The 26462-nt window shown below is 41.9% G+C and overlaps 2 protein-coding genes across 4 annotated transcripts in view; both read right to left on the reverse strand.

The window, feature by feature from the left end:
• The window catches only part of LOC311058923 (bone morphogenetic protein receptor type-1A-like), an 83030-nt gene extending 60149 nt beyond the window's left edge, over nt 1-22881 (reverse strand). For 2 of the 3 annotated variants that reach the window (XR_014602099.1, XM_084076470.1), the window contains exon 1: nt 22584-22881. The gene's annotated coding sequence lies outside the window, so the exon portion shown is untranslated. The remainder of the gene's footprint in view (nt 1-22583) is intronic. The other variant, XM_084076471.1, reaches the window with a different exon arrangement.
• A 1233-nt stretch (nt 22882-24114) lies between these two features.
• LOC311058700 (E3 ubiquitin-protein ligase TRIM35-like) lies at nt 24115-25299 on the reverse strand (the record flags this gene model as incomplete). Its single annotated transcript, XM_084076163.1, has 1 exon — nt 24115-25299. One exon carries the CDS (start codon nt 25297-25299, stop codon nt 24115-24117), a length of 1185 nt encoding a protein of 394 aa, XP_083932289.1.
• Between the last annotated feature and the right edge of the window lie 1163 nt (nt 25300-26462).

Genomic DNA, 26462 nt, shown 5'->3' on the forward strand with positions numbered 1-26462 from the left:
CCAGTGGTCCTTGGGGGCGGGTTCCAGGTGGTCCCCAGCTAAATGATGGAGAGCTGGTAACCAAATGGACCCTTATAGATCTTTATCTCTTGAGAGTGTAAAATGAAACCAAATGGACCCTTACGGGTCCATTTGGTTTCATTTTACACTCTCAAGAGTTACCTGTTATCTCTCCTATGATACCAACATCAATACAGCATGGATGGAACTGTGGACAAAATCTTATCCAACAATAATTCTTGGGTCTGAGAGTCTGAATCTCATATAATGAGGCTCAAATACCCAATAAATAATGGACCTTGATATGACAAGGGTTGAAAAGCACTGGTTGAGTCTGTGGCAAAGTGTCAATCCCCCCCCATGTCTGAGCTAAATGAACATGACTAAAATGTCTCTCACTCTAACATGAGGAGAAATACCCACCAGACTACAGACAACAACACAGAGCAGAGCACTTACATACATGTAGAAACCTGTTGCACTAAGTCTTAGGTTGAAGCTCATGAGTTTGTGTACACCAGTCTTAGGTTGAAGCTCATAAGTCTGTGTACAACAATCTTAGGTTGAAGCTCATAAGCAGAGGCTTAGTGAGAGTACACACAGAGTCACAGATCATGACATGAAGATTAAATATGATTTATAACTCAACCTTTTATGAAGCGGGCCAGGGCAACGGATGTAAACCTTAACCCTATGTGGTACCATATAGAGGACTAATTTAAACCATAACCCCATCTCTAAACTGCTCGAGGTGCCAACAATGACTTATGAAAAACACGGTGAAGCAGCATTCTGCTTCTACGGACCGACAGCGTGGAATAAACTCCCATTACACCTAAGACAGGCAGCCTCTGTGGATAGCTTTAAAGCACAGCTCAAGACCTACTTATTCACTCTTGCTTTTAGCTGATCTTTTTTTGGTTGATTTTTAAATCTCTGTGTTGTTATCCATGTCCTGATTCACTGCCTTTTGCTATTATTTTAATGTTGTTTTATGCTTTTGCTTTTCTTTTTTGCTTTATTGTTAAATTAGTTGTAACTGTGATTGTATTCTTGCTCTGTAAAGCACTTTTTTGAGCTGCATTTCATGTCATGAAAGGTGCTATACAAATAAAGTTTATCATCATTATTATTATTATTATTATTATTAAACAGCTCACAGTAGAGTGAGGGATCAGATCAGATCGGTCAGTAGCTGAATCACTCATCATCCAATGTCACTTGGACTCTGCATGCACCTCATGGTACCATAGCACCACAGAGGCCTTAAAAACAAGGCTCCACACATCCCAAAACACACTGGTCAGGCTACTCACCTAACCCCTGCTCATGATGCTAGGGTGGGATGGCTCAGGGTAGAGGACAGAGTACAGTAACTTGCAATAGGCCTGGTCTACAAGATACACCACACCACAAAGACACCCATGTATCTGTCAAAGAACTTCAAGAGTGAGTAACGCAAACAGGCACAATACCAGAGGGAGCTCCACTGATCTCATTCCCTCCAGATTCGGCACAAACATGAGGATCAATTAATTCTACTATTATGCCACCAAAATGTGGAATGTCCTACTATAACCACCAAGACATCAAACCATGTGACTCCCTACCGTCCTTCAAAACCTCCATTAAAGAACACCTGTCTGCAATGTACAACTGGACCCAGACATGTCTTCTAGCTTGACAGAATAAATGACCACCCACTGTTTTTTTCAGTAAATATACTTTTACCGCTCCTAGTATTGTATGTCTTGATGAATTGAATACACAGGACCACAATGGAAAACAATGGATTTTTGTGTTATACTTTTCGCACTTTTCTGCAAACTGCAAACTGTTAATAAAGTATTCAATAGATCAATCAAACATAGATAATTAATACAAAGCCACCAGTTGGAAGTTCAATTAAATGCTGTGTGTGTGTGTGTGTGTGTGTGTGTGTGTGTGTGTGTGTGTGTGTGTGTGTGTGTGTGTGTGTGTGTGTGTGTGTGTGTGTGTGTGTGTGTGTGTGTGTGTGTGTGTGTGTGTGAGTGAGACAGACAGAGACAGAGACAGAGAGAGAGAGAGAGAGAGAGAGAGAGAGAGAGAGAGAGAGAGAGAGAGAGAGAGAGAGAGAGACACACACAGAGAGAGAGACAGAGAGCGAGCATGTGGTAGTGTAATGATGGTGATTATCAGCTAGTGTGTAATGTTGGTCATCTGGTCAACATTGAGCCTTTGATAACAGCCTGTGTGTTTCAGAGGAGACAGAAGGACTCGAGAGGTGATCTTATCACCACTTTGTTGTATCACTTTATTACTACAGCCCAGACACAGGAGAGGAGATTTAAACCCCTTATCACTTAAAAGGGTTTCACTATGTAACTTTATGACAACTACAATAGACCACTCTATGTCACATACACATGAAAAGTTGTATTTTTACTCCATTAAGACCTGAAGCTGATTCTACAAAATATATATGTATTTATTTGTACACTTATGTTGCTATAATATCAGTGATTCTTAAACTATTTCATCTGAAGGACACCCCAAAAGTATATATATTTGGCCACGGACCCCCATCTCAAAATATTATGCAATAGGGACCCCCACAGAAGCAAAGATTTGAGTCCAAAAAAAATCCTTTAAAGAAATATATATATATATATTCAAATATATATACACATTTTCACAATTTAAAAAAAAAGCAGATCTACAAGCTCATAGATTTGCTTTTAATAGAAAAAGTATAAAACAATGTTTTGTTTAGCTCAAATCTAAAATGACACAGATGCTCTAATGGTTTTAATGGAATAAGCAACACGTTCCACCTTCTCCCTGAATCTATAGTCACAGAGTTTGTCTGACAGCAACACTATGCAGCATGCATACACAACTAACATGACCGTGTCATTATTACTACACATCTCTTACATTAAATGTACTCACTGCTAGAACTAAAGATAGATAGATACACACACCACTTGAAGGCATCATGGAGATCAGACGGTGTATGTTTAAACTACTGTAAGAGATCAACCAGTAGAAACAACAATACTGTATGACTTCTATATACTACTGTGAACTTCTATATAATACTGTATGACTTCTATAGAAGGATGTGATCATTGTGTGGGCTCTGACCTGCTCTGACCTTCCACACAAACACACACACACACACACACACACACACACACACACACACACACACACACACACACACACACACACACACACACACACACACACACACACACACACACACACACACACACACACACACACACACACAGTAGTTGCAGCCCTGCCCTGTCTAACACTACAGAGACACAACCAAAGCAAACCCACTGTTGTCTTAAAGGTCTATTTCACCACAATATCAAAGCTGTTGGTCAAACTCACAAGCCTTATTTTCTTTTTTTCTACAATGCACTAGTAGTTTTTTACCAGCCTACCGGCGGGTTTGAAACACCGGGCTACTAGAGCAACAATGAAAGTAAGCTGCCTTCCTCCATTTAAAGACAGACAACCCAGAAGAAACTGCATACAGACAGACAGACAGAGAGACAGACAGAGAGACAGACAGACAGACAGCTAACACATGACCAACGGTTGTTGATGCCGTGGTCTTATAAATCCCTAAATCATACCTGAGCTGTAATTCCTAATAACGTCAGAACTGTGTGGAGAGAGTCTGTCTGTCTCCCATGATGCATTGCAGTGGCTCTTACAAGCTTGTATCTGTGTGTTATTTATGTCTCAAGGACCACCCACTCACACAGGTTAGCTTTTTTTTTATTTCCCGAAAAATGTTACTTTTCAGGATAGCAGAAAATAGCAGATCTACACAAGCTCAACATGTGCTGCATCACTACTTTCTGTGTGACTAAGTAGGGGGAAGAAACGCAAGTTAAAATGTGGAGAAAAGATGTTTCTGACCCAACAACAACAACAACGATATGAATGTGAACCAGGAGCTCAGCTGACCCATCAGTGCAGGCTGTGTGTGTGTGTGTGTGTGTGTGTGTGTGTGTGTGTGTGTGTGTGTGTGTGTGTGTGTGTGTGTGTGTGTGTGTGTGTGTGTGTGAGATGTGGAACTTTGTGAGGGGATTACACAGACGTGTGCCACACTCACACCCCCCCCCACCCCCCCCCGGAAACCATCCTCTATGTTATCGTTGTTGTCGGGCAGAAACCTCTTATCTCCTTATTCTTAAGGGATAGTTCACCCCCAAAATTACTTTTTTTCCTATCGATTAGTCACCACATGGGTAAATTCCCGGTACACAAAGAGTCTCCTTTGTGTCTCCTACCGGAACCGCTGCCGGTCATCAAATTATTGGCTTAGGAATGAGAAAAAAAACTAAAAAATATACCTCAACTAATCCATAGAAAATAAGTCATTTTTTGTCTGAACTATCCCTATATAAGTGTTTTTCCCCGTAAATTAACGCCCTACTTGATCAGCAGTGGTTCTCAACCAGTGGTCCGGGAACCACCAGTGGTCCTTGAGGGGGTTTCAGGTGGTCCCCAGTGAAATTAGTTAACATAGCGTCACAATCATTTTAACCACTTAGCTTTGGCTATTCAAACATAGCAGATATACAAGCTCATAGTAGGGCACAGAGTGTCGCACTATGAGCTTGCAGATCTGCTGTTTTTTAACGATCTTGAAAATGTGTGCAAATCTTTGAATATATATATTTGCTTAAAGCAAACATTTTTAACTCAAATCTTTGCTTCTGGGGGGGGTCCCTGGCACAAAACATTTTCAGATGGGGGTCCGCGGCCAAATGTATATTAATTTAGGAGTCCTTACTACAAGGAGGACTGCACTACAGCGTCACACACAAGCATCAGAAGTAGCAGATCTACAAGCCAATAACGCCAAGCGACACGTTTCGAGCTTGTAGATCTGCTACTTTTGATGTTTTTTGTGAACTTGAATCCTGTAAAGTAACATAGTTTTGGGCATGCGAGGTTTGGTTTCCACCATGACAGAGACCTTATACTGCATTGATGGTGTACCCCAGGGCTCTGTTCTTGGCCCCCTCCTCTTTTCCCCTCCTCACCAAAACAATTAGAATAGCTGTCCTACAAGGTCACAACGCATCACGTTGCCAGGTTGGAGATCACCTACGTGGCCCGATATGGATTTATTGTTTTCCAAAATGTCCAAACATTTCAACACAAATCTTGAACTGGGGTCCCTGAGACAAAATGTTTTCAGATGGGGGTTTGTGGACAAATGCATATTAATGTGGGGGTCCTTGACTGAGAATCACTGGTTTTACATTAGGAACATTAGGAAGCAAAGTCCAAATAAATAACTACACTTAAGAAACAAGTATGAAAAGAAATAACATCTCTCTCTCTCTCTCTCTCTCTCTCTCTCTCTCTCTCTCTCTCTCTCTCTCTCTCTCTCTCTCTCTCTCTCTCTCTCTCTCTCTCTCTCTCTCTCTCTCTCTCTCTCTCTCTCTCTCTCTCTCTCTCTCTCTCTCTCTCTCTCTCTCTCTCTCTCTCTCTCTCTCTCTCTCTCTCTCTCTCTCTCTCTCTCTCTCTCTCTCTCTCTCTCACATAAATAATTCACAGTGTATTTAAAGCTCAGATCAATACAGTTCCAAGGACAACCTTCATCCATTCCATCCAAACAGGAGAGAGACATGAATCATGTCTTAAAGGGACAGTTCACCCAATAAATGACATTATATCTATGGTTAACCTACCCGGTATTGTCTTTGACTCACTCAGAGGTTTATATCTATGGTTAACCAACCCGGTATTGTCTTTGACTCACTCAGAGGTTTAATATCTAAGGATAACCAACCCGGTGTTGTCTTTGACTCACTCAGAGTTTTAGTTTGTAAAACATTCCTTAACAGTGAATACAGAATCCTAAAATTAAGAAAAACTTGATGAAAGGAATGAATCAGAGACTCCAACGTAACAACAAAATATGGAGAATCTGAAAGTCCAAAACACCTCATATTATCAGTTAGATTCAGTTCTACCAAAGCCTGTTCTTCGCTGATAAACCTTCCAGAAGTATCACCAAATAAGATGAAAATTTACTTTAAAACACCCAGAAGCTAAACCAGCTCATACACCAGTGAAGAACCCTAACCTGTACTAACTCACTGTCTGAAAATACACATAATCATGAATCCAAACACAACGCTACACCTGCTCAGCTAAGGGGTCCCTGCTTCATCTCTCTCTCTTCTCTCTCAGCTAAGGGGTCCCTGCTTCATCTCTCTCTCTCTCTCTCTCTCTCTCTCTCTCTCTCTCTCTCTCTCTCTCTCTCTCTCTCTCTCTCTCTCTCTCTCTCTCTCTCTCTCTCTCTCTCTCTCTCTCTCTCTCTCTCTCTCTCTCTCTCTCTCTCTCTCTCTCTCTCTCTCTCTCTCTCTCTCTCTCTCTCTCTCTCTCTCTCTCTCTCTCTCTCTCCACTTGACTAAATCATTGAATGTGTAAAAGGGTGTCGTTGCAGAAAGCAAAGTGTTTTCAGGTTGGAGAGGCTGAGAACTGATTTCATATGCATGTAAAAGAGAAGAGAATAAGGAATGGCTAATTAACTAACAAGTCTTGTTTTTTAAGATCTCTTTGAAATACAATGTTGATGAGAACCAACAACAAACTACAACACAATGGATCTACCTGGAGAACCAAACCAAAAGATACAACAACACACTACAATCTACCTGGACAACAACATGGTTCATGTTTTGATCCAAAGCCTGAACCGAGACAACAAAGAGCAACATGAGGCTGAAGCTTCATCCGCAAAGCAAAAAGCCTGGGATATGAAACATCTAGCTATCAGAGAGGCCTCTGTGTGTGTGTGTGTGTGTGTGTGTGTGTGTGTGTGTGTGTGTGTGTGTGTGTGTGTGTGTGTGTGTGTGTGTGTGTGTGTGTGTGTGTGTGTGTGTGTTAGGTAGGCCTACAGTCAGAATAATGACCCCCATCAACCAGCTCATATTGATAGGGGTCCCTGTATCCCTGTACATTCTGAAAGGACAGCTGCCAGGTTGGTGGGCCTAAACAAGCACATGTTGTCAACATCCTGAAAGCCATTTGAAACACAAGTGAATTCATCAAATGTCATAGAGTTTTCTTTTCTTCCAATTATGTTTCTTTGTTACAGTTAACTAGTTAACTCTTGGCTCTTCCTGTGAAGATGTTATGTTATTCAGGACTAAAACAAACAAAACAAAAATATGTGCTACTGCCGTGGTTCTCACCAGTGGTCCTTGAGGGGGTTCCAGGTGGTCCCCAGCTAAATGACGAGGTAACCTAAAATTACCCTCATTAGGTAGATCTTAACTTTTGAGAGTGTAAAATGAAACCAAATGGACCCGTAAGTTATCTCTATGGAACTAATCTCTCAAGAACAGATCCATCGCTGCGCTTGAATCTGGCGGTAGCCGTGTTGACAACCCGTGCGCATTGGCTACAAGTGGGCGTGCCATCAGATCAGGAAGCAGGCCGCGCTTTACCCAATCAAATGTAGTGGGCGGGATTTACGCGTGTGCGGTTCTTTCCTCACTAGAAACAAACCGAAACTCATTTAACAATAGCGTCCTCGGAGCCGACAAAACCACGGAAAGTTAGTAACATTTTAAATTGCTCTTTCATCATAGAAACAAGTGGGCTTATAACCAAAACGATCCATGTTCTTTGGGAGAAGTGGTGTTAAGTGTTCCGTGGAGAAATATTGTTAGTGGGAATGAAAACATAGGCGCACCACCGGAAGTGAAAGGCTGAAGGCAGACCAGAACCCCGGTTTCCCTGAGCACGGGTCGTCCGCTCAGCTCCGCCCAGAACCAAGTGAATAAGTAAAAAACAGCAGAAGGTGCTGCTTTTACTTTTTATTTGGCGATGGGTTCCCAGATTGCTATGGAACCGACATCAATACATCATGGATGGAATTGTGGACAAAATCTCATCCAACAATAACAAATTCACAACAAACAATCACTACAAATATTCTAAGTCTTGGGTCTGAGAGTCTAAATCTCATCAAACGGTGGTTCCGTGGCTCAAATGCTCAAATAAATAATGGACCTTTGATATGAAAAGGGTTTTGAAAACCACTGTTCTACAGGAAGGGGACGCATATGCCTGTGTTCATTGTGTCCACATCGTGCAGCCCCAGCGTACACAGGTAATTACCATGAGCTTGTAGATCTGCTATTTTTTTGAATAGCCAAAGAAATCTGAAAATGACAGATGTGTTCCCGGTCTTAATGGGTTAAAAAGTTAGTTACAGTTAGCTAGTTGGCTAACTAGCAGCTCATTTGATGTTATTCAGGGTGTGCTGCGGGACCAAAACTAATTATTTCTTATTATGTTTGTTTATACTTTTATTTCTTATTGTGTTTATTTATGCTTTATCTTATTTCGTATTATGTTTAATATACATTCTAAATGAAGTCAACTAAGTCAATCTAAAGGAGCAACAATGCTTGTTTTGTCTCTGTGACCGAGCTGTAGTAAAACTACACACTGGAGAGAAAGGTGTGTGTGTGTGTGTGTGTGTGTGTGTGTGTGTGTGTGTGTGTGTGTGTGTGTTCAACATTTACAGCCCTTATTTATTTGCTCTGCTCCGCAGGGGCAAGCGAGGGAGAGAGAGAGAGAGACCTGCGGTGGATGTGTAGAGAGAGAGAGAGGTGGAGGAAGGGAACAGAAGACAGAGTGGAGAGAGAGAGAGAGAGAGAGAGAGAGAGAGAGAGAGAGAGAGAGAGAGAGAGAGAGAGAGAGAGAGAGAGAGAGAGAGAGAGAGCTCTAGGTGGAGGAGGGGAACAGAAGAAGGATTGCATGTTTTCCTCTCTGGCTCAGCCACTCTGTCTCCAGACACGGTGTTGCCATATCTGCTTATTATAAGTCACTTTGGACTTGTTTTTTCTGTAAATGCTGCTTGTAAATATTGGACGTTGCGGGTTGCGTTTTTTTTCTTCATATTTGTCTCTAAAGTGTAGTTGTTTATTTGGACTTTGCTTCACAATGTTGTTTAAACCACTGATTCTCAGTCAAGGACCCCCAAATTAATATGCATTTGTCCACAAACAAACATTTTGTCCGAGGGACCCCCCCCCCCCCCCCGTTCAAGATTTGTGTTGAGATGTTTCAAAAATAGTTCACATTGTTCCCCCCCCCCCCCCCCCAGATTTCTTTTTTGAAAATGTCAGATCTACAAGCTCTTGTGGGCCTGTTTTCATAGACCCTGGTTGCTTATTTCTCTCACAAACCCGGCAACTCTGGGGTAGCTAGCAGACAGACAGAGGAGCGAGTTGGGTTGATGTGAAACCTGATCCTGTTGCTCTCTCTCTCTCTCTCTCTCTCTCTCCCCCTCCCTCCTCCCCCTCTGCCACCTCGCCAGAAAGACTCCCACAGAAACATGATCCTTCTTCTCTCTCTCTCTCTCTCTCTCTCTCTCTCTCTCTCTCTCTGCTCTGTGATTGAAAACACTCTCAGAGACTCACTGAGAGAGAGAGAGAGAGAGAGAGAGAGAGTTTCTCTCTCCCTCTCTCTCTCTCTCTCCGAGACACAGAGAGAGAGGCAGACAGAGAGAGAAACAGAGAGACAGACAGACAGACAGACAGACAGACAGACAGACAGACAGACAGACAGACAGAGACAGAGATTTGACCCAATAGTTTTTATACCAAGTGAATATGAAACATTGACATTTAAATACTGCTGTCCACTGTTTTAGAACGTTAATACCAAGTTAACCTCTTCTATGTGGATGTAGAAGTATTTATGACAGCTGAGAAAACACACAATTCTTATGGTTTAGTTACAATGTTCCACAGCTCTTTTATTAGCACATTATCTTTATTCTCATGTCATTGTACATATTGTCTTGTCCAACTTTTGCTTTGACAGAGTAAACGTACATTTTCTCATGCCAATAAAGCTCCTTGAAATGGAATTGAGTTGAGAGAGAGTATTTTAAATACTTGCTGCCAACAAAGTGACTACAAAATACTCCAAACGTTGCTGCTCTGCGTTTCATAAAGCTTAAAACCAGGCTACGCTACCTTTGTCTACACGTGTATGTCCTCTCTGTCGGGTGGAAACCTCAGATGTTACTTTTCCAGGATTTAAATTCAAAAGTAGCAGATCTACAACTTGTCGCTCACAATGTGTCGCTTTAATGGTGCATTAAATATCTTAGTTGTTGGTTGTTTATACTTGACACTTTCTATGGCAACGTAAATGTATGTTTATGCATGACAACAAAGCTCTTTACTATTGAATTGGGGGGGGGGGGGGGGGGGGGGAGAAAGGAGAGAAATTGGAGAGGAGCAGAAACAAACAAACAGGAGAAAAGAGAACGATGCCAACAAGACCAGACAGAGGACAGATGTAGGGTTGTTCTCACTTCACTGAAGAGGTTCTTAGTAGGAATATGTCATCTATTCAAAGCCACAACAAAGTGGGGATGCATTGTCAACTTGTAGATCTGCTATTTTAGAATGATAACTATGATGTCAGGCCCAAACATCTAAGTGTAAAGTGGTTAAAGAATTGGACACATCAGCTGCATCATTACTGATACTGATGGCATTAAAAAAAGTTAAATTAAGGCCGATAGCCTATATCAGTCAGACTTTATTAATCACGCGCACGCACGCACACACACACACACACACACACACACACACACACACACACACACACACACACACACACACACACACACACACACACACACACACACACACACACACACACACACACACACACACACACACACACACACACACACACACACACACACACACACACACACACACACACACACACACACAGATCATCCAGACAGGAGGAGGAGACTGGGTCAGACATTACCAGCCGATGAGGACATAGATCTACAAGTGGAACACAGAGTGAAGGTGATGATTCACAGAGCTTCATATCATATAGGATCTACAGCTCTGATATAAATCACATGCTTATTACACAGTAACACACACACATTCTTCTTCTTCTTTCACACTCACACACGTTATCTCCATCTCTCTGGCTGTTCCACAGAAACACACTGACTCACTCTCTCTGAACCACTTAAACCCTACTGTATACATGGTTGACAGGCGGGATCCCCCAGGGGTCTATACTTGGCCCCACTCTCCTTTTCCTCCCACTCTACACAAATGTTGGTCTCTTATGACAACAGAGGTGCTACTAGGGAGTAAAACACAGGACATTGTCTCACAATCATATCGTTGTTGTCGGGCAGAAACGGTTTGTGTTTTTTTTTCGTAAATTAACGCTCTACTTCAGGGCTCCCCAATAGGCGGCCCGCAAAAGGCAACCGTCCTCCTCTCATAAAAAATAATTGAGAAAAAAAACTTTTTTTGAAAGATTTTTAATTATCTGTATCAAGCAGACTGTAACAAACACATCTGGAAGTAAATTGTTCATTCTGGACTTATTTTGATTTTCAGTATGTACAACTGGCTGCTGTTAATCTCACTGTAACAACCAAATATTTTAAGTAAATGGTTGATTCTCAACTTATTTTGTTTCCAGAGTGCATTTTTTCCTTGTGGATTTAAGAATCCCAGGCCTAAAATAACACTGTCAAATTAGCTAGATTAGAGGGAGAAAAAAATCACACCCTGTGTGAAGTGAGTGGTGCCTTTGATGAGCCCCGTATTGACCCCCGTATTGATGTTGTCATCAATGTTTGTGGACAGACATACATACATACATACATATATACGGACACACGGACAAAGTCATGTATAGGAGTGGTTGCCTTCGGCACCACTCAAAAAGAATAAAAAAACAAAACATTTGCACAATGCCCCTGGCCCTCGGCTTGGTACCCTAGACATAATTTGGCCCTTGGGGAGAGCTAATTGGGGAACCCTGCTCTACTTGCTCATACTACAGTCACCCTAAAGTTAAAAGTAGCAGATCTACAAGCTGGAAACGCGGCGCAGAGCGAAGTGTTTTGATCTTCTGGATCTGCTACTTTTGCCATTTTTTAAATTTGAATCCTCCTACAGAGACCATATACAGGCAACAGATCACACAGCAGACGGATCCCTGACCTCTGAAACACAGCGATACAAACCACAGCTACTGTGAAGCCCATAGGGACACACAACACACACTAACTACACAACACACACTAACTACACAACACAACACACACTATAACACTCCACTTGTGATTTATATCGTTGGTTCTCAAAGTGGGGTCCGGGGACCCCCAGGGGTCCTTGGGGGAGTTCCATGGGGTCCCCAGCTAAATGATAGATAGTTAGGAACCAATGGAGCCTTATGGGTCTGTAACTGTGAGAGTGTACAAATGGAACCAAATGGACCCTAACGGGTCCATTTGGTTCCATTTGTACACTCTCACAGTTAAATTAACATTGATTTTACAATATAAATTGGGGTCCCAGAGATAGAAATGCCATTAAATGGGGGTCCGTAGCCTAAAATGCATGTCAAACTGGGGGTCCTTGAAATAAAAATGGTTGAAAATCACTGCTAGAGCCGTAAAAACTTCTCTTATGGGGGTCCCTGGCACATCTTTTCAAATGGGGGTCCGCGGGCTAATAAGTGTCAATTTGGGGGTCCTTGACATGAAAAAGTTTGAGAACCACTGATTTATATAACGTGGATATAAATCAGGGCATTACTGAATGCATTACCCCATGTCTGTCTGCCTGTCTGTCTGTCTGTCTGCCTGTCTGTCTGTGTTGTGTCTAGGGACACAGGCCAGAGTCAGGGGTTAAGTGACACATGTGCTATTCCAGGCCTTCTAATCACTGATTACAACACAGTTATAAACTGCTAAAAGCAAAAACCTGGTGTCAGATTGGTAGCTTTTAATGATCATCCCATCAGATCTAATGTGACTGGGTGTACTGGTGCCAGTAAAGAATGAATACACACATTATCTGTATGATGTAATCCTCAGTAGATCAATAACTCAGCTATGAAAGCTGCTGTTGCACCAATGTCATGATAGGCTTCATGTTCTCTCCCTGACAGGAATAATGATCATTTAAGTAGGAGTATATTCATTTAAGCAGGAGTATATTAATTTAAGTAGGAGTATATTCATTTAAGCAGGAGTATATTAATTTAAGTAGGAGTATATTCATTTAAGTAGGAGAAATAAGATAAAGTATAAATAAACATAATAAGAAATAAGAGTATAAATAAATATATGCACGATAAGATCTACACGCTCACAACGCGTTGGACTGCGACGCGTTGTGAGCTTGTAGATCTGCTATTTTCAAACAGCAGATACATATAGGTTTAAAGCGCTCGTGTGGGCCTATAACGGCCGCTTCTTTTGGGCTTGTTTTCAAAGTCCTGGTTGCTTATTTCTCTCGCACAATCTGGCAACGCCGTCAGTGAGGAGGGTGAGGTCATGGAGGATGGAATGGATTCCGAGCCAGGGTCATTTTAAAGGACCTATACGTAACGTCACGTTTCCACCAAAGTCAACATACACCCATGACACACTGACTGCCTGTGGGGGCGGGGTTCATTGCTTTGATCTCTGACACGTTATTAATACCACAGACAGTTGCTTCAGCCCCTTATGTCACTAGTTCTCAAAGTGGGGATGTACATCTGCTAGTTTTGAAAATATTGAAAACGTTTTTGTTTTTACATAAATCTTTGCTTCTGGCGGTCCCTGGCACAAAATATTTTAAGATGGGGGTCAAATACAATAGGCTCTATGCACAGCAGCCATAATGGAAAGAAATTGGGCCTCTTCTTACTTCCTTCACAGGTGTTACCAATGATACTAATGAAGGCTCTGTTCCATTCTGGTCAGGGTGCTGATATTGTGCATGTTGGCTCACTAGAAACACCCTTATGGTGGGTGTGTAACTCTGAGAGTTATGGGGGTCCTTGAAAATAAGACAACCCCTATGTCACACTAAATGGAACAGAGCCTTAATTAGTATCATTGGTAACACCTGTGAAGGAAGTAAGGAATGGGCCCAATCCATTCCCAATATGGCTGCTGTGCATAGAGCCAGGGGGGGGGGGGGGGGGGGGCAACTGTCAGCGGGGAGTGTTGGGTGGGAGGAGTAGGACGAAGGCTCTACGTCCTCCTGGTGGGGGCTCCTCACTGGCAGGTGAGTCAGTAGGATACGACAGCAGTGACAACACAGAAATGTGTGTGGAGAGGAATGAATTGGCATAACGACTACATTGGGGAGGAAAAGGGGTAAAAAAAAATGATTGGCTACTCAAAATATATATAGAAAATAGGTGTTAAATAGCTCTGTATTCTGATAGTACTCATTGCTATTAAGTCACAGAAATGGTCAAAGTTAAATATGCATTTATATAAACTATGCGCAATGGTTGGAGTCTTTTTTTCTTCAATGTAGTTAATGTGATGCTATAAAATGCAAGCTCACCATAACAGTCCTTTTAGTTATAGTATGAAGATCAGCTCATTATTTCCACACAGTAAAACCAATGGAAACATGATGTCTACACAAGATGGAGAGATATCAGGTTAGGATAGATCTCCATCTACCAGATTACTACAGACTGTAAAGGTAGATCTCCAAGCTGACTGTATTACAGACAGACAGACAGACAGACAGCGGTGGAAAGCTACCTTTAGGGTTAGAAATTCCTTCAACAACAACAGTAACCCCCCCACACATACACACACACCTCACATACCTTCACACTGGCTGTCTGTGTACGTGGCTCGCTCACTCTCTCTCTCTCTCTCTCTCTCTCTCTCTCTCTCTCTCTCTCTCTCTCTCTCTCTCTCTCTCTCTCTCTCTCTCTCTCTCTCTCTCTCTCTCTCTCTCTCTCTCTCTCTCTCTCTCTCTCTCTCTCTCTCTCTCTCTCTCTCTCTCTCTCTCTCTCTCTCTCTCTCTCACACACACACACACACACACACACACACACACACACACACACACACACACACACACACACACACACACACACACACACACACACACACACACACACACACACACACACACACACACACACACACACACACACACACACACACACACACACACACACACACACACACCTCTCCTCTAGAATTGTACACACTACAGTACACAATCTAAAGCATCCCATCTAATCCAGTAAGTAAACTTAATAGCCGATCTACAAACTCGCACTGCACAAAAAAAAACACCAAATATTTGAACTGGAGACCCCCAAAATCATCATAATTGAACTGGGTTTTTATGTAAAGTCGCTTGTTAAACATTGAGCTTGTTTCTAAAAAAGGTACCAAACAGACTACTACAGATTATTACAGACTGGCGGTCGGATGAGGTGGTCAAATATTCGAATAATCGTTATTAATAGAAATAAAAGCAATCGAATTTCATTTTGGTCACTTTTACACACGACCTACAACAGCCACTTATTTTGGGCTTGTTTTCATAGACCTCATTGCTTATTTCTCTCTCGAAACCTGGCAACAGTGTCCAGACGCTCGGTGGAGCTGCTGCTGTGTGTGTGTTTTTTTTAAACGCCCCCAAGGTCATCATGACTGGGATTTACATTAGAAATCAACACAAAACTCTATTATTATGAATTACTATTCAACAAGAAATACTTCTGTCAGGTTATTATAGCCTCAGTCATTCTGTTTGGCCACAATAAAGTAACATTTATATTACATTTCTGTGCAGGTGTTGCCGTCCGAAAACAGCCCGATCTACGAGCGCACGTTGCAGTGCAATGCACTGTGAGCTTGTAGATCGGCTATTTTTGATGCATGACATGGCACACAACCAAGGAAGTACACATCAGGCATCACACACACACACACACACACACACACACACACACACACACACACACACACACACACACACACACACACACCTCTCCTCTAGAATTGTACACACTACAGTACACAATCTAAAGCATCCCATCTAATCCAGTAAGTAAACTTAATAGCCGATCTACAAACTCGCACTGCACAAAAAAAACACCAAATATTTGAACTGGAGACCCCCAAAATCATCACAATTGAACTGGGGACCCCCCACAATAATCATATTTGAACTGGGGACCCCCCCACAATAAGCAATCACTTCTGTAGGAGTTGAGGCATTAAGTTTAGATAAATATTGTGAAAATAGCTGATCTACAATGCTCATAACGCATGTATTTTCACAATTCTTGCCTCTTTCTCAGGTAATATTTCACAATTGGGCCCAATGTTTGAGCATGTTTTACAGTATAGTTTGTGGATGACTTTTAGCTGTATTAAAATGGTCTTAAAAGTCCTTAAATGGTCCCTTTAGAGATGTTACAGATATTCTGTATCTTATATTATACTGTATGTGTGGTTGTTTAGTGAGAAAACTGATTCAGGTCCTCGACCCATAGGTTAAGAACCACCAACCGTACCGGTTGTCTGTCATAGTGCATTGGATCTCAAAGTGGGGTCCGGGGACCCCCAGGGGTCCTTTGGGGGGTACCAGGGGGTCCACAGCAAAATGACTTAATAAAGCATCACGATCATTTTAACCACTTTTTAACTATTTTTTGGCTTTTCAAAAATAGCAGATCTACAAGCTCATAGTGCGGCACCGAGTGCCGCACTATGAGCTTGTAGATCTGCTATTTTAGAAGAAATCCACTGGCACAAAATATTTTTTGAGATGGGGGGGTCCCGCAGCTAAATACATATCAGTGTGGGGGTCCATGACATGAAAGAGTTTGAGGAACACAGCCACATAGTGTAGACAAACCCCTCCTCCCTTCACCTCTCTACTCATTCTCCTTTTCAGTCACTCTGTCTATTTCTTCCTGTCTTCCATTTCCTCCCATGCTGCTGTCTTTCATAATAATAATAATACTAATAATACATATGATTTATATAGCGCTTTTCTAGATCTTCAAAGTGGCTTTACAGAGCAATATAAAAACTACTTTATTATAAAGAACTAGTTTAAAAAGTTATAACTATAAAATAAAGGTAAACAAAACAAAAGGGAGGGGAGTGTTTATGATTCCATCCCTTCTTCTATTCCTTCTCTGTCTTTGTAGATCTTTCTTTTTCTACCAGTCTACACCTCTCTCTCTCTCCTCCTCTGTCTATCTGTCTGTCTCTTTCTTTCTTCTTCCCGTTATCTCTCCCTCGTATTCTGTCTATTTTCCTGTGTGTGAGCGTGAGTATGGTTCTCTCTCCCCCTCTCTCTCTCTCCCTGTCTCTCTCCTAGTAGTCTTGGCCGTCATCCCTCGTTCCATCTGGAGTCTGACCTCTCCTCACAGAGCTCCAACCTCTCACTACACTTCATTCCACGCAGGAGGAAGACAGGAGGAGAAAAAAGAGGAATGGGGAGAACGCAGAGCTTCTCTCTCTCTCTCCCTCTTCTCTCTCTCTCTCTCTCTCTCTCTCTCTCTCTCTCTAAATTAAAGCCAGCTCCCCTCTTCCCTCCAGAGTCTCAGTAAACAGGCCAAACATGGAGCCTTACTGCAGACACACTGATACTGTAGCTTAGCATGCACACGGCCATGGTTGCCATGTTTGCTTATTATTAAGTGACTTTGGGCTTATCGTTTTTATGTAAAGTCGCTTGTTAAACATTGAGCTTGTTTCTAAAAAAGGTACCAAACAGACTACTACAGATTATTACAGACTGGCGGTCGGATGAGGTGGTCAAATATTCGAATAATCGTTATTAATAGAAATAAAAGCAATCGAATTTCATTTTGGTCACTTTTACACACGACCTACAACAGCCACTTATTTTGGGCTTGTTTTCATAGACCTCATTGCTTATTTCTCTCTCGAAACCTGGCAACAGTGTCGAGACGCTCGGTGGAGCTGCTGCTGTGTGTGTGTTTTTTTTAAACGCCCCCAAGGTCATCATGACTGGGATTTACATTAGAAATCAACACAAAACTCTATTATTATGAATTACTATTCAACAAGAAATACTTCTGTCAGGTTATTATAGCCTCAGTCATTCTGTTTGGCCACAATAAAGTAACATTTATATTACATTTCTGTGCAGGTGTTGCCGTCCGAAAACAGCCCGATCTACGAGCGCACGTTGCAGTGCAATGCACTGTGAGCTTGTAGATCGGCTATTTTTGATGCATGACATGGCACACAACCAAGGAAGTACACATCAGGCATCACACACACACACACACACACACACACACACACACACACACACACACACACACACACACACACACACACACACACACACACACACACACACACACACACACACACACACACACACACACACACACACCTTTTAGTGTGCTGACCTTGTGTCCAGAAGTGTGTGTAACACTAGTCAACATGTAGAACCGAGCTAACAGACCACATGCCGACACCTTTCAAGGTCAGATAAATCATGTTCTTTTGTCCTGCAGGCCACAGCTACTGTATCTACACAACTACACAACACAGTATCTGCACAACTATACAACACAGTATCTACACAACTACACAACACAGTATCTACACAACTACACAACACAGTATCTACACAACTACACAACACAGTATCTACACAACTACACAACACAGTATCTACACAACTACACAACACAGTATCTACACAACTACACAACACAGTATCTACACAACTTCACTTTGTATTTGCAGTGTTCAAGCTGACAGGCAGTGGTGTAAAGTAACTAAGTACATTTACTCAAGTACTGTACTTAAGTACTTATAGATCCAGACCTAGTTGAAACAGGATCAACCACAGAGCTGAGCTGAGCATCAGTCTTTAACAGGTCAAAGTTTTACACAAGATGGTCAGAACAGAATACAGTAGGACTAGGAGGTGTAAATCAGTGCTTCTCAAACTTTTCCATGTCAAAGACCCCCAAAATGATATGTTCTTTGGCCGTAGACCCCCATCTCAAGTATTTAGTTCCAGGGACCCCCAGAAGCAAAGATTTGAGTTACAAATGTTCACAATTTTTCTAATATAGCAGATCTACAAGCTCATAGCGCGGCATAGATCTGCTATTTTTGAATTGCCAGAGTATAAAAGGTTAAAGTGGTTATCATTATTATTCTGACACTATATTAACAGATTTTTATGGGGACCGCCTGGTACAATACATGTGGTGCCAACATGTTAGCTTGTAGATCTGCTTTTTTATTGTGGAAATGTGTGCAAATCTTTATATATATATATATTATCATCTCAAAATGTGTTGTTCCAGGAACCCCTAGAAGTTCACATTTGAGTTACAAATATTCGCTTTAAGCAAGATATATATTCAAAGATTTGCACAGATTTTCACAATTTAAAAAAACAATAGCAGATCTAGCTCATATGAGCTTGCCTTGTAGATCTGCTGTTTTTGAATAGCTCAAAGAAATCTTAAATGACACATGCGTTCCCGTTCTTAATGGATTGAGATCATCACATGACCCACTTTTGGGGTCCCGACCCACTGGTTGAGTACCTTTGCTCTACCCTTCCCCAATAACATTTCTCAAATGTTGTTTTTATCCATTCACAGCATCCCACAGCTCTTCTATTGTCCAATCACATCATCCCACAACTCTTATTGTCTGTGTCAGTTCATTAAGCTGCTTTCTGTTTACTAATTAGCTTCTCAATAGGGAGAGAAACGTGTCTTCTTCCCCCAAAACAAACATGATCCTATCTGGAGAACATCCACAACAATGACATTCCTACACATTAAGGCTGATACCTTTATAGGATCCTATTCACTCTAAATAAAAGGGTCACCATTATATTTCTCAGCTGTTCACTCAATCCAAGTGTTTTTGAAAAAGAATCTGATAATATAACACACATTCCATGACATAATGTATAGACAGACAATGAGATCAACAACAATTGTAACCCAAATCCAAAGCCACGTTACCAACTCTAAAACGTTGACATTCAGGGATAATAAATAAGGCTCATACCTGGGCAAATAGACTAAACACCTTGAAATGTTCATTAAAACGAGAGAGAGAGAACAATATTTTCTGCTCTCTCTCTCTCTTTGTTTACATCATTGATTCTCAAAGTGGGACCCCCAGGGGTCCTAGAGCGAGTTCCAGGGGGTCCCCAGATAAATGGTGGATAGTTAAGGAACCAAATGGACCCTTATGGGTCTGTAACTCTGAGAGTGTACAAATGGACCCGTTCCATTTGTACCCTGGAACAACATATTTTGAGATGGTGGGGTCCGCGGACAAATACATTTCATTTAGGGGGTCCTTGACATCCAAAAGTTTGAGAACCACTGATTCTAGCAACATAAGTTTAAAAAAAAAAGACTGTTAGGATTTAAAAGACATTTGTAGAATCCCCCAGAAGCAAAGATTTGAGTTACAAATGTTCGCTTTAAAAAACTATATCCAAAGATGTGCACAGATTTTCAAAGGAAAAAAAAATAGCAGATCTACAGAGCTATTTAGCGTGGCACCGAGAGATTGTAGATCTGCTCATTTTGAATAGCCCAAATAAATCTAAAAATGGCAGATGCGCTCCCGGTCTTAAAGGGTTTAAACCACTCCATGTTTGTAGTAAAAAAACAAGGATGATGTCCCTTGCTTCTCGCATGTGAGCCTTGGTGATGCGTATGTATGTAGATCTGTTATTCACAGTCACACTGACGTGTTAATGAACCAACAACATGCATCTAAAACAATGGCTTCTGTTCAACACCACTTTGTTAAATGGGTCCAGGGACCCACAGGGGGGTTGAAGTAGTTCCAATTGACTATTTAGACATTTAGCAGACGCCCTTAATCCAGAGCGGGACATCAAACGCATGGAGATAGTAATCTAGGATCATAGGTAAACCAAGAACCTATCAATTTAAACCAGTGGTTCTCCGGGGACCACCGATGGTCCTTGAGGGGGTTCCAGGGGGTCCCCAGCAAAAGCTGTTAATCCATTTTCACCCATATTGTAGCTATCCAAAAATAGCAGATCTACAAGCTTGTACATCTGCTATTTTTGAACATTTTCGAAAGATCTTTAGTGTTTGAAAAAATATGTTCTCTTCTGGGGGTCCCTGGCACAAAGCATTTCCAGATGGGGGTCCACGGGGAAATGTATATCAATTTAGGGGTCCTTGGCATGAAAACGGTTGAAAACCACTGGTGATAACAGTATAATATCACGAAAGTAATAATCTGTACATTGAAATTACACTAACTATAGGATCCCAGGTCAACAAATGAACCTGGAGTCTGTCTAATAACATACTATGATCTACATTACATGTCCAGGGGGTCCCCAGCTAAATGAGGAATAGTTTAATATTTCACAATCATTTTTTCAGGATTGAGAGAAAGTATAGAATATACTATCAGATTATATATAGTTTCAATTTCATGGAATTATGCCCTAAACATTATCTAACAACAACAACAACAACAACAACAACACTATATGTTCTTATGGGGGTAAATCTTTTACAAATGAGGGTCCTGAATAAGGGTTGCATCATGTTGGGGTCCTTGACATGAAGATGCTAAAGATTTAACTTAAACTTAGATTAAATATGATCTAAATATAATATTTTGTAAAAAAGGGAAAATCTAAACTGTTAAGATAATATAAGAAAATATAACTTCCTCCAACAGCAGTAAATGTGGTTTATAAAACAAAATGGTTACAAAACAAAAACAATCCACCTAACTTTATAGTTATTACTACTTTACTGAGTTAAAACATTAGGAGCTAGGTTAGTAGGCTACACTGAAGGTTGCTAACCAGCAGCTAACTCACTTTCTAACAATGTGTTTAAAATGTCTTTGTCTCACAAATTGAGTTAAATAAATAACAATGTAAGAAGTTCAAATTAGTTTAACCATCAACATCAAATTACACGTTTTTTTTGTTTATTTGTTTGTTTGTTGGCTGAAGTCAACATTGTTTTCCTCCAATCTCAGGAAAATAGCAGATCTACAAGCTCACAACGCGTCGCTCCACTGGCTCCAGCGACGCGTTGTGAGCTTGTAGATCGGCTATTTTCGACGCGCGAGACACCGTCGTACGACGAAGAGAGGGCTCCGTCTACTTCCTGCACGAGCGGAGCGGAGCGGCACGGGAGGAAAAAAAAAAACGAAAAAAGCATCACGTCCTCGCTCGAGCGACTGTTCCGTTCAACAAAACATTTTTTTAAAAGTGTAAAATAGGTGTTTTTCAGACCCAGTGACATCATTCTGGACGAAAAACACGTAATTATTTTGTAGTTTAAAACGCGCGAGCGATATTTTGTAGTTTTGTTTTTCCCATCGCGCGAGCGACATACTTGTTGAAAAGAAACGCCGAGACGCATAAATTAAAGCTCAACTTCTATCTGTTCTGTTTGTGTCGGTTAAAAACATGTTTCAATGAACTAATACATGTAAGAAATAAATGTTAAATGTTAATATTTATACCATAGACGAAGATAGTTTGTTGAAAGTCACGTCTTATGGGTTTAATTAATATTTTATGAAGGTGTTTTAGTGTTAGTGTTGTAGTAAACATGACACGCAGTCCAGGTCCAGCTCCGGCAGGATCCAGTTCCAGGAGGTAGACGGAGCCGAAACTCCTCCAACACTACAAACCAAAGCTTTAACATAAACCGTTTAATTATTAACTTACCGTTCATTATTCACCTCGTTTCCTCTTGTTTCTTAGTTCTTCTAAATCCTCTGGTAACAAACTATCCTCTCCGACACCGCAATGTTTTACCATAACAAGAGAAAAAAAACCACAGAATAATGTTCCACCAGAAAGTTTTTCCTCCAGATCGCGTTGCGTTAGTTTTAGTTCCTTTAGTGTCGTTGATGTGTCGTTATTCACGTTATTCAGTTTGTTGCAGGAGAAGCGCGTTTAAACTCCACACAGTCCGACCTCCACACACATACACTGAGGTCTGTGAGCTCTGATCAATCTGCTCAATCACGACGCCGACTGAGCTGAGCTGCACCTCACTGAGGTCCACCCTGTCCTCTGACTCCCTGCTGCCACCTACTGTCTGCAGACTGAACTGCACCAGTCAGAGTCCACCCTGTCCTCTGACTCCCTGCTGCCACCTACTGTCTGCAGACTGAGCTGCACCTCAGCACAGTTCGTGCTACTACTCCTACCGATTTTTTTTCCAAACCTCACCCAAATCGGTACATCTTATCTATTATCTTATCTCATGACTCTTGAGTCAATATCTGTCAGATCTTTCAGATTCTATTCTGAAAGTTTGCAGTAGGGGCCCTTTTTGCATGACATGCTACAAGCACCACTGGACCGATCAGCAGGGAACCTTTGCACATACACTCCCAGTAGGCCAAGGAAGAATCTCCAACCTAATTTATTGTTTTTTAATATTTTTTATCTCCAAAATGGCCTGTAGTAGCAACACCATTAAACAAACAATTTTTTTTACAACAGATTTAGGCCAAACCTCACGCAAATCGGTATACATCTCTGTAGTCATCGTGATCAAGACGCATCTGTCGCTATTTCTCATTCCATTCCGATGGGCTACGATTTGCTACGATTGGCTTTCAAAGTTGGCACAAAATGCCACGAATGAACGCAGTGCTGTGACACTTTGTATGCATATTCCCACTAAACCAAGAAAGACCCATCCATCCCAATTATTTTCAAATCCTCTCTAGGTGGCGCTACAACAGCCCACTTCACGCTTTGGCCTATAGACCAATTATTTGTTTACCAACATTGAGACTGGACGCACAGGTGATTGTTTCATGCAATCAAAGATTTCTTTTTTCATTGCAGTTGAAAAGGCTTTAGAAATGTGAAAGAAAAACACCTGCCATGGATCAATGGAGTGGATTTTTTTGTTAAAACTTTTATACACGTTTGAAGGACCATGACAAAGACTTTTAATGTGTGGTAAAACTGAACGTCATGAAACCTTTAAGGGGTCTATAACGCTTGAACTTTAGGAGGTACAATGAACATCTCGTGTTCCCGGATTCCTTAGATCATGACGCAGCATATAGCAACATATATGTGCCAGATTACATTCTCTGCCATTTTGCGTGTTCTTCAAAACACACAGTTTTGTAAACCTCCTACAGATGTTGTCCAAATCTCAAACACATTGGTACACATTATCTCTGGGGCCATGTGATCAAGAGTCCAATTTGTCAGATACCATTCCAATTGGCTATGACTGCCAAAAATTAAAAACTGGGTTAATAGGCTGGGTCCTATGAACCCAGCCTGTTGGAGACATGAGCACACTTTTCTTGTCTACACTGATCCTCCTTGGTAACATCTTCAGAGGAGCAGTATCATCACCACTATGAAGGAATGGAAAGAGTCTCTCAGTGAAAGTGTGTGTGAAGGTGTGTAGGTGTGTGTTAGTATCAGGATCAGAGAAGGACAGCTTTCCTCTGTTCCAGTCCAGTTGGACTCTGACCCTCCGGGGTTTCTGCCTCACTGAGAGAACAGTGAATGACCCTGTTGAGGAGCCTGCTGGTATAGATTCTAGACCAGAAGCTTTTCTGTATTCACCATCATGTAAACCTATTCTACAGTATTGACCGACTCCGTCTCCCTTCCTCTGGCAAGACTCTGCTAACACACCTACTGACCAGTCTGCATTGTCTCCAACCTCAACATCCCAGCTGTGAGTCCCTGAGTTAAAGCCCTCAGAACCCAAGACAAAGCCATAGTAGTCAAACCTCTCTGGGTTGTCAGGAAGCTGCTGTTCATCTCCACGTCTCACACTGGTCAGATCATCAGACAGGATGTTCCCTGGATAGGCAGTGTTGGGGTCCAGAATGACAGGAGTGTAGGAGACAATGTCCGTCATCTTGTCCCAGACTCTGAAGGTCAGGTTGCCCAGGTGTTTGGCCTCGTCTATCAGTGCTCCTGAGACCAGCTGTGGGTCCTGCAGTTTGAACTGGACTCTTTCCACTGTGGCCTTGTAGTTCTGCAGAGATGAGATGTGTTCAGCTCTCAGATCCTCCTCTATGGCTCTGATTGTGTTTGAAATGGTTGATATCTTTCTGTTCAGATACTCAATCTTCTCCTTCATCATCTGACTCTTCTGCTCCTCTTCCTCCGTCAGTGTAGTGATCCTAGCCTCCTCTTCCTCTTGTAGAAACTGATGAAGCTTCTTAAACTGTTCCTTGATCTTCCTCTCTGTGTTCTGGGTCTGGATCTTAATGTGTTCTGCTGCTTGGTCACACTTTGTCTTAACGTCATTAAAGACCTTTAGTTTCTCCTTTAAGTTTGTCAGTGATTCCTGGACTATCGCATTGGGATCCATTTTCCGACGTTTCTCCTGTATCATGAAGGTCTCACTCAGGTTCTTCAGAGCCAGGTTACAGGGTGGATTATCCATCGAACATATCTTATTACAAACTGGACATTCCTTTATGTCCTTATGTTTCCACCATTCCTGCAGACAGGCTTTACAGAAGCTGTGGCTACATGACAAGAGAACAGGATGTTTGAATATGTTGCAACACACAGGACAGCAAAAATCCTCTTCTGAAAAACACAACTGCAAAGCCATTGAGTCTCTGAGTGAAGCTACCAACACCCTGCTGGAGAGGGGGAATGAACCGGACAAGTGGCGTTATGACTCCCTCCTCTAGAACGTTCCCTGAAGTTTACTTTCACTTTGAATCCTGGTCCTCGTTTAAGTCACACTCAGTAGGTTCAGATTGAGTGAGTGTCAACCGTTGTAGCTTCTCATGTTCTGGTCTCTAGCTGTAGAAATAGACATGACATCATCACTACGTGTGGAACTCCATATTAGGGCAAGAACAGAGGACAAACACACAGAAGTTTGTGGAATGTCTAGATAGATGTCAGAATGGTCACAAAACAAAGGGCTCTCCATCCGCACAGCACATATCTCTGTCAGGCTGGGTTACCTAGCCAGGGCTGTGAACCGACGGTTTCTCGACGTACGTCGAGAAACAACTCTTCACATTTGTTGCGCCCCCTATGGCCAGACATGAAAGTCTGCTTTTGGAGGTATGAAGCAAGCCCCCAGAACCCAGAGGTTACATTGAAGCGCCTTGGACATGTTGGCCATTCATAGGTACTGCAGCTTATAACGGCCTGGGGCCACTGTCACGAACGAGCGAAAACGGTTTCGACCAATGGGCTCGACTCACAAGCTTGCGCATGGAGGTGACGCAAAACGTACGTCGCAGAAGCCCCAAATAGGCTGCCCCCGTCACATTTCCCCACCCCGGAAGAAGGGGTGATTTTTAGGTGTATGCGCTGGGTGAGCAACTCAATGCAAGTAGATGGTCGGGGAGTTACGGTGCCCTCCCTATTATATTTAACTCTATGGTATGAAGTCATTGTCACATGACTCATGAGAGCATGTGTGACTATCTTACAATAAAAGGACAAAATCCCTGTGCGTACAATAGTACGTACGTCTGTTATTCACATCTCGAGCACTGTTTGACCTATCGTCTTCAGACTCGACGCATGTGTGAGGGAGGTCTGAAATGGACCCTTACAAGTCGTTAACTCTGACTGTGT

The sequence above is a fragment of the Gymnoscopelus microlampas genome (genome assembly GCF_963454915.1).
Source record: "Gymnoscopelus microlampas genome assembly, chromosome: 13".
In the NCBI taxonomy this organism is placed as follows: domain Eukaryota; kingdom Metazoa; phylum Chordata; class Actinopteri; order Myctophiformes; family Myctophidae; genus Gymnoscopelus; species Gymnoscopelus microlampas.